This window comes from Globicephala melas, chromosome 13 (genome assembly GCF_963455315.2).
Source record: "Globicephala melas chromosome 13, mGloMel1.2, whole genome shotgun sequence".
In the NCBI taxonomy this organism is placed as follows: Eukaryota; Metazoa; Chordata; class Mammalia; order Artiodactyla; family Delphinidae; genus Globicephala; species Globicephala melas.
Genome location: NC_083326.1, coordinates 69903585 through 69913068, shown reverse-complemented (window position 1 = coordinate 69913068; position 9484 = coordinate 69903585). Strand labels below are relative to the sequence as shown.

The following is a 9484-nucleotide window of genomic DNA, read 5'->3' as shown; positions in this document are numbered from 1 at the left end:
ACCAAATGGACCTTACCATGTGGCTTCTGGAAAAGGAAACCTTCTGGATGGTTGTGGGGTCATTGAGAATACAGGCTCTGATCAAGTGTGTGTCCCCTAGAATGGGGCGAATGGGAATCACGTGATAGGATGTCCTGAGAAGATGCGAGCATCACTCCTGTGATTTCCTGCCAAGCTGCATAACCTGAATGGAATCATGAGGATACAGAAGGCAAACCCCATTAAAGGGACTTCTACAAAACCACCAGTCTGTCATCTTCAAAAGTGCCAAGGTCATGAAAATGAAAGACCCTACAACTGTTCCAGACTGAAGGCGACTGAAGAGACATGACAACTAAATGCAACACATGAGTCTGAACTGGATCTTTTTGCTATAAAGGAAGTTATTGGGGCAGTTGTCAAAACTTAAATGGGGTAAGCTGAGGTTTCCATGGTAGTGATGTGTCCATGCTCATTTCCTGATTTTGATGGTTGTCCTGTGGTTACAATGGAGAATGTCACTGTTTGTTGGAAATACCAAAGTATTTGGTGCAGGGTGGAGGGGCATCACATAGGCAACTAAGTCTCAAATGATTAAGAGAAATAATGTTTTCTCTATGTACTTAGAATTTTTTAAAAGTGAAGGTTCTGGAGTAAAAGTTTAGGGATCCAAATCTCCACTTTGCTGCTTCCTAGATAGGGGACCTGGGGCAGGTTGCTTTGCTTCTCTACACCTCAGTTTTCCCACCTCTAAAATGGAGATAAAGATAGCACTGCTCTAAAAAGTTTGTTCCCAGGACCAAAATAAAAAGGCGGAAGGCTAATTAATGCATGTAAAGCCCCTGGCATAGTAAGATCTTCTTAAATGGTTGTGGCTATTTTCATTTAAAAGACCCAATCTCATCTCTCTGCATAGATGGTCTCTAGCCTCAAAGATAGTGGTTTTTCCAGATTTTTGGACTCAAATGCACAGCCTCAGGAAAAGAAAGGAGAGAGGTAGCCAGAGGTGTAGTTTCATGATCTCATACCCAGCCTGGTCTCCTGGCACTGCCCAGATAAACCCTTGATTTGGGACCCAGGGACATCCAGGCCCATGTCTAGATTCCCAATGAGGTGCTCAGACATGTAGCCTTCCCAGGAGGGGGTTGCCAGGCAATAAGGTCCCTCAGCAGAAGCCTGGCAGGGCTCTCGGACAATCATTGGTCCAGCCCTCCCTTCTCACAGAAGAGGCAACAGAGGAGGCCACGCCACAGGGGAGGTACCAGAGCCACACAGACGACTGAAGGACACAGTCAGACCAGTCCTTTCTTTGCTACACGGTGCATGCACCCACCCACATCATTTCTGTCCACTTACTTGAGCTAATACTTATAGGGTGACTACTGTCTGTTCAGGGTCACAAAGACCTCTGCATATGTCATCTCTTCGATTCCTCAACCTTCCAAGGTCATTTCTAAGCCGAATCCACACTCCTAATCACCCCTTAGGCAGCTCACACCATACAGCACTGTTTCCATATTGCCCTCAAAAGATTTGGCGGGGGGGGAATCCTCACTCAGTTACAACTTTAAATAGGTTGGTACCATAGAAACAATCTGTAAGTGGCATTTCAAAGACGATATATTTAAAGCCTAGCACAAGTACCTTTTCTGGGACATTGACATTCTACAGTTGCACATGGCTTAGTCTTATTTTGAGTTTTGTTCAAAAAATATATATATCATGTCCTGAACTTGGCAGAATTGAAGATCCAGATCAACTGAGATTAGCAAATTTGGTTTCCTTTCAAGTGTTTCTTACAGATGGTTTCTACCCTACTTATCTTCCAAGAATTTGTGACCAGTATCCTTAGATAGCAAGCTGGGACAAGGTTCTGCAGGCCTGGGACATTATCTGTAAAGCAGGCGTCCTCAAAAGGACACAGGTGAGGTGAAGTGACACTGCACCAGCTCCAGGCGTATCCCTTAGCTGCGTGGCATCTACTCTGGGGGAGCCCAGCCGCCATATAAGGAGTCTGCCTAACCATGCTACAAGGAAGTCCAGGCTCGCCGTGGGGAGAGGCGATAATGACGCCTCCAAATCCTCCAACCGTCCCCAGCCCAGGCACCAGACATGTGACTGCAGGAGCCTTCAGTGGACAGAAGCCCCAGCCACCATCTGACTGTGAGAACCACTGAGCTCACTCTAGTTAACTCCTAGAACTGAGAGATTCAACAATAAATGCTTTTAAGTCACGAAGCTGGGGGCTGTTGAGTCATGCAGCAATAGATGTGTAGAAGAGTGAATGAGGCCGGATGTCTTCTGCTAACCCTTGAGGGGTGATCATGAGCTTCCTGTGTCCATGACTCCATCAACTACCCATCCCACCTCTGTCTCAAGACAAGGAGAGACAAGAGCTGCCTCACACTGCGGGCTCATCACACACCAGGCACCACAGCCCACGTCACCCATCGGCCCCTCCCAATAAACCCAGGAAGTTCTACCTTCCTCATTTGACAGATGAAGAAACAGGGGAGCAAACCACACAGCTGGTACTTCGGCCTGACTCCAAAACTCCATACCCCACGCCACTGTGAGTCACTACCTTCCCAAAGCCTCACTACTGTCATGAGAGCTAAGGCAAGGCAGTGTGGGTAAAACAGTTAACCCTTAAAAGATAACAAACTATTCTGGGCCTGGTTGATCCCTAAGCATTCGAGCAGCCAAAGATGAACTCAGCAGGCTTGGAGAGTTCCAACAAACCCTGCATGTGACAAAGGACCAGCCTGGACCAGCTCCTGGGAGCTCACCTCTGAGCCCTTGGGATGTCCTCACTAGAAGGAGTGCCTTTGAACACCTAGGACCCTGGACCACAACAGGCCATAGAGTCTATGTTAACAATGTGATTTATGGGGGGTCTTGGATCACACTGTATCATTTGACCTCTGGAAGGGCTGGAGACCAAGTAACTATGGTCAGTTGCTGCATACCTTTGTGACTGATGCCAAGTAAAAAATGCTGGACACTAAGCCTCAGGTGAGCCTTCCTGGCTGGCAATACTTCATACATGTTATCACACATTGTAGGTGGGAGAATCAAGCGTGTCTGTGAGACTCCAGTGGGAGAGGACATCTGGGAGCTTGTGCCTGGGCTCTCCTGGACTCTGCCCTATGCGCCTTTTTCCCTTGCTGATCTTAATCCGTATCCTTTCGCTGTAATAAACCGTAACTGTGAGTCCACCAGGTTTTCTGAGTTCCGTTGAGTCCTTGTAGCTAATCGCCAAACCCAAGGGTGGCCTTGGGGCTCCCTGACACAGGAGTTCAGCTGCGCCCTTGTGTGGACCTATTCTCCAGCCTTTGTTCATCATCAATCCACCTGACAAAACTCGACATGGAAGAAAAAAATCTATTCACTCTGTAAAGTAAGGCACAGACAAATGAGTCCCTGTTCAGTTTATTCAAATAATATATATATATTTTTTTCTCTGTGAGTAAAACTGAGGAGGAATCAAAGAAAGTCTCATATATTAAATTCTTAAATAGATTCTTTGAATTCAAAAGTAAGGGTCAACAGGAGAGGCACGGGTGGTGGGCCTTGTCCCAGCAAACAAAGCCACCAAGGCAGTCCTGCAAATTAAGGAGGATGGCAAATCCATTTCTTAAAAAAAACTTCTCGAGGGGAATAATATAAAATACCTAAGTTTCAAAAGCCGGACTACCTCCACACTCTTGGTTCTCTACCCCAGACTATCCTAAGATAGAATGTTTCAAGGTTAAGTTTTCAATGATTCAGCTTTTGCAACCATATGCAAATACATTCCTCATGAGCAGTCCTGTTTCGGCGATTAATAGCAAGCAATATGCTTGGATTTGAGGTCCGATTTCCACTCAAATGCAAAGTTTCTTCTCTTCTGGCAACAAAGCCACTTGCAAAGATCTGAAAGGGGAGAAAAACGGGTGTTAGGCCCAGAGTCGCAATTCTGAAGGAGATCTTGTATATTTATATGTGCGATTGCAGGACAGATGGTCTTCATGCATTCATGTAAGCATGTGAGATTTTCTATAGCATCCAGATGGCTGGAGAGAATTTACCTTTAAAAATGTTTCTTGGGTCCTTACCCACATCTCAACCTGTCGCCACCTGACCTCAAAGATATCACTTTTCTGATTTATGAAGAGCAGATGGCAATGATTAGCTAAAGTACCCTGTCTCTGGGACCTCATCTAAAGAGTAAAGCGAGAAATAGATCTGGCTTTCGGCAACGAGAAGGTTCAGGATTCTACTAATGAACCTGCAGAAAGAGAGAGAGGGAAATCGAGTTGGGGAAAAACTTGGAAAAAGACTGCTTTCAACGTGAGACTTCTTAGGAATTAAACGGAAGTCCTGGATCTTAGCACAACTCAGGGTGGGAATGCTGAGAGTCAGGGTGACTTTGTGTCTCCAGCCTTGTGGGCTGGTGCAAAGTGGATTTCAAGAAAAATGAAAAAATATGCTGATTATTTAAAAATAAGAAAAGGAAACTAAAAATCGACTAGAGGCTAGAAGCTCTTTTACAGTTTAAAAGCATAGGCCAAATACCCAGGCAAGTTGGTCCTGGCCTCTCTGACTCCCCCAGGTTTCCCTGAGCCTGATCAGAGAGGCTGGGGAGCATAAGGAAGTGAGCTCACTCGCTGGAGCCTTAACTCCAGGGCCCACGTCTGCCGCAAGGTCCCAGCGCTCCCACCCGGGCCGGCTCACTTCATCTCACGACCACCCTTGCAGGCGGACAGTGATGAATCCCCATTCTCCAGATGGGGAAAACAGAGGCCAACAGGAGTTGAACCTCGAGTGAGTCCTTAAATCTTTGACTGCCCAAGTTCAGAACCTGCTTCCCTGCCCCTTGGCAAAACATGGATGGGTAAATATGCACTTAAAATCGTTTGTTAAAAGCAAACTCTGGGGGAGATGACTTTCGGTGGCTCTGTGGCCTTAGGCCAATCAACGCCCTTCTCTGGGCTTTGGTTTTCTCCTCCATAAAATGGGACAGTCATGTCACCTGCCTCCCAGGGATGCTGAGGGTTAAAGGAGTAACACAGGAAGAGCACTCAGCCCAGTGCAGTAGGGGTTATTCTTAGACCAGAACTGCTTGCGACTATTATTACAACATTAATTGCTTTGGGCCAACCTGATGCTGTTTATAGAAGCTGGGTTGGCAGACAGCATTCTGTGCAAAATGGTTCTAGAATCCCCCCATCACACCTGTCCTCTGTACCCCCTCCCCAACGCCAGATAAACCTTTTTCTGGCTGGTTCAGCATTGATCCCTGCCCACACCCCTGATCCAGAGCTAGGAGACTAAGCCTTGATTCTATAAATAGCTCCCCAGGCTGGGGCCAGGGAAACCTCCTGATGGGGCTGGGTCAGCCCACCTTGGTGGCCACTCCTCCCCAGGGAGGCTCAGGAAGGACAAGCTTTTCAGAAAAGTGACTCCTGGGCTCAGAAGTGTCGGAAGGTCCCGGCAAAGTCCGCAGGCCTACCTGGAAATCATGAGCTTCCTAGGTGGGAAGAGGTGCTATTCTGGTTCACCTGGAGGAAGACAACACACAGAGGAAGGGTCACAGCCAAGTGGTGGTACCAGGGCCTCACTGCCCTGAGGTTCAGCCCTCAGCGTCACTGAATCGGGCACACTCCCTCACCGAGTAGCTACCGCACACCTACTATGTGCCGGGTGCTGGGGCTACTGTGGACATGATAGACCCTATCCTATCCCCACCCAGCTCACATTCTAGTGGGGACAGCCTGCTCAACAAACACATCCGTAAGACACTATTAAGTCCAGGCAATACAATGGGCTGATATGAGTGACTGGTGTTGGGGCTCCTTCAGATAAAGTGGTTCGGAGAGGCCACTACCGGGGGATGACATGTAAGGTGGAGTGTAATGAAAAACCTACATGTGTTTGCCCTTGGGTTCCTGGCACCAAGCTCCTAGAACCCTTGGAATCTCCCTAGTGAGAAAAAGCATCTTTTGTATGCAAATGAGATGACTGGTGGCTGGGGGCCCCCGGCTTCAGGATGTGGGCTTGGTTACCAAAAAGGCTAAGGCATGATTAAAGGGTTGGAAATTTCAGCGCCCTCCACCCCAACCTCTGGGGAAGGGAGGAGGCTGGAGGTTAATAACCAACAGCCAATGATTTAATCAACCATGCCTCCTTAATGAAACCTCCATAAAAATCCATAAGTGATAGGGTTCAGGGAGTCGGGGTGGGCGATCACAGGGAGGTGCCGGGAGGGTGGTGCCCCCAGGGAGGGCATGGGAGCTCCACGCCCTTCCCCCATACCTCGCCCTACACATCTCTTCCACTGGGCTGTTCCTGACTTACAGCCTTTATGATAAGCTGGTGATCTAGGAAGTAAAGTGTTTTCCTGAGTCCTGTGTGTTGTTCTAGTGAATTACCAAACCTGAGTGGGGGTGGGGCATGGGGACCCCGCAAATGTATAGTTGGCTGGGCAGAAAGGTAGGTAGCCTGGGCATCTGAAGTGGGGGCAGTTTTGTGGGACTGGGCCCTTAACCTGTGGGGTCAGAGGCTATCTCCGGAAATCAGCGTCAGAATTGAACTGAATTACGCAACACCTAGTTGGTGTCCAGATAATCAGAGAATTAGTTGTTGGTGTTGGAAAACACCCCATAAGCAAAGAGCTAAAAGATGAAAATGAAGCCGGCCATGCACGGATGTGGGTAGAAAAGCATTCCCAGCAGAGGGATTAGCAAAGCCCTGGAAAGGAGAGGGTGTTTGGAGTTTAGGGATTGCGTATACATTTTTGCATGAGTTGCCATTCTAACGTGTGAGCAGCTTTGTTTTGCTTGCTTCCTATCTTCCTATTTTTGGGGTTTCACGATTACCATTTTGGATGGCTACATAATATTCTATACAATGTACACACCACCATTACTCAACTGTTGCCCTAAGATTGTTTCCAAGTTTTGCAATATCCTGCAGGAGATCACGTGCACAGTGGAGGAGAAAAGGGCCGAAAGTAGGGGTTTGATGTAATTTGTGGGCAGCTCTCCAGAAGGTGGGACTGCTCACGATGACAGAGCATATGCTATTCCTTTACATTTTGCTTCTAAGAGAGCAAAAAACAGTCCCAGGCCAGCTTGAATACGCCACACAGTGCAGGAGAGTGTAAACTGGTCCAACTCTTCTGTAAAGCAATTTTAACCTTGTAGTTCAAGAGTCTCAAAAAAGACCCTCCCATGGGGAATTCCCTGGCGGTCCAGTGGTTAAGAATCCACGATTCCACTGCAAGGGGCACGGGTATGATTCCTGGTCCAGGAACTAAGATCCCACATGCCGCACGGCCAAAAAAAAAAGACCCTCCCATCCTCTGATTCCACTCCTTAAAAATGTATCTGGGGACTTCCCTGGTGGTGCAGTGGTTAAGAATCCACCTGCCAATGCAGGAGACACCGGTTTGAGCCCTGGTCTGGGAGGATCCCACATGCCGCGGAGCAACTAAGCCCGTGTGCCACAACTACTGAGCATGTGCTCTAGAGCCTGTGAGCCACAACTCTACGGAGCCCGAGTGCCACAACTACTGAAGCCTGTGAGCCTAGAGCCTGTGCTCCGCAACAAGAGAAGCCACCGCAATGAGAAGCCCGCGCACCACAACGAAAAGTAGCCCCTGCTCGCTGCAACTAGAGAAAGCCCATGCGCAGCAATGAAAACCCAATGCAACCAAAAATAAATAAATTTATATAAAAAATTGTATTCGAAGGGAACAATTCCATAGAGGCCCCCCCAGCCCTCGCCCCACAGAAGAGAGGCAAAATCAGGATGATAGGTGCATGACATCATTTGAAATATTGCAAAATATTGCAAAAGTTACATAGGGCAACAGTTAAGTAATTGGTGACTCATAATGCGTTCCAGAGAAAACTAGGTAGCCATCCGAAATGGCCACGTGAGACCCCCAGGATGGAAAAACGGTAAGAAAGTAAAACAAAGCAGCTCATACAATGGAACTGCAAGGAACATAAAAATGCATATCCAGGTGGGCAAAAAAAAGACTGTATGTAAAAATGAAAAGAGTTTCAGATTGTGGCTAATTCCCCTTACCCCACTTCTGTTTGTTGTTCTTGTTACATCCTCTTTGGGCTAGAACAAATAATAGATTAGTGCTGATTAAGTCTGGCAATATTTTTTCACAGTGGCAAGAGATGGGTTTCTGATTCCCACAAAGGGAGTGTGGACTCATCCCCAAAGGACCAAAATCTCATTGCCCGACCCATGAGAGTCTTGTGAGTTTGATGATTAAACTGGGGATTAGCGTAGGGTGACCCCACCCTTTCCTGGCCAAGTTAAATAAAACACACACACAAACTGAAACTACTGATTGTAGCATCACCACCCTTCATTTAAAAAGGAGCACTTTGGCACCAAAAGGAGGATGCTACGTCAGTCCTGGGAACGGTTCTTGACAAGATTCAGGGACGGCCTCCATGGACACGCCCAGGATGCATGGGAGGCCAGCCTGTGGGGATGCGTGTGGGGACACAGGACTGTATTATGTCTACTTTTGCACACATACCTGCATCACATGACCCTCATTTTTTGGTAGACTGATGAAATTTTTGTGCTGGGCTGGGAACTGCCACTTCATACTTTTTTATTTTGGCCACACAGTGCGGCACGCAGAACTTCCCTGACCAGGGATCAAACCCACACCCCTGCAGTGAAAACATGGAATCTTAACCACTGGACCTCCAGGGAAGTCCAGGAACTGCCACTTTAAATGAAGCTGAATTTAAGGCTAGAGGCAGAAAGTTTGACAGAAAGTCCCCACTAAGTTCCTCCAACTGCTTTCAAGCCAGCGGACAAGGAAGGGACTCAGGCTGAAGGGCTACTGAGATGTCGCTCCAGGTGGATCAGACACTTGAGAGCCTCTGACCGGAATCCCACCCCCATCCAATTTTCTGATGGACAAACCATCAACCATATGAGAGAAGTGAAGTGTTCAAGGGCACAGAGGAAGCTAGTGGTGACGCAGAATTCCCCCTGAGGTTTCTGACCTGAAGATAGCCTTTCAGATTGGCTGGTGTTTTATAGTCCCCTTTCAAGACCTAGGAAAGAAAAAATTATCGCTATTGTAGAAATGATCAAAAAATAAAATTTAGTCCATCATTTGCACACCCACCCATCCATCCGGGTACCCACCCATCCACCCTCCCATCCATCTACCTCTCCATCCACCCACACCCCCCCATCCACCCTCCCATCCACGCCCCCCATCTACCCTCCCGTCCACCTACCCACCCATCTACACACCTATCCATCCATCCACCCAACCCACCCATCCACTTATCCACCTGCTCATCCATGCATCCATCCAACAAACATGTATTAATAAGCTCCTCTTATTCCGGCATTATTCTAAGCTCGGGGGTGGGGAGGGGGTTGGGGGCCATTACAACACTGCCCAGACAATTAGAAGTCCCATCCTCCTGGAGCTTCCGTTCTGGAGTGGGGAGGGCCAGACAATCCACAA

General features: G+C 47.9%; 1 protein-coding gene across 7 annotated transcripts in view; it reads right to left on the bottom strand.

The window, feature by feature from the left end:
- Positions 1 to 3403: 3403 nt before the first annotated feature.
- Positions 3404 to 9484, bottom strand: part of TPST2 (tyrosylprotein sulfotransferase 2) — a 56252-nt gene continuing 50171 nt past the window's right edge. For 4 of the 7 annotated variants that reach the window (XM_060310630.1, XM_060310628.1, XM_060310627.2 and 1 more), the window contains 4 exons: positions 9009 to 9059; positions 8056 to 8094; positions 5474 to 5522; positions 3404 to 3894 (listed from right to left, as the gene is read on the bottom strand). In XM_060310630.1, coding sequence (XP_060166613.1) covers positions 5481 to 5522; positions 8056 to 8094; positions 9009 to 9059 — 132 coding nt within the window. In that variant the 3' untranslated portion in view covers positions 3404 to 3894; positions 5474 to 5480. The remainder of the gene's footprint in view (positions 3895 to 5473; positions 5523 to 8055; positions 8095 to 9008; positions 9060 to 9484) is intronic. The other 3 variants (XM_030860688.2, XM_070047006.1, XM_070047007.1) reach the window with 2 other exon arrangements.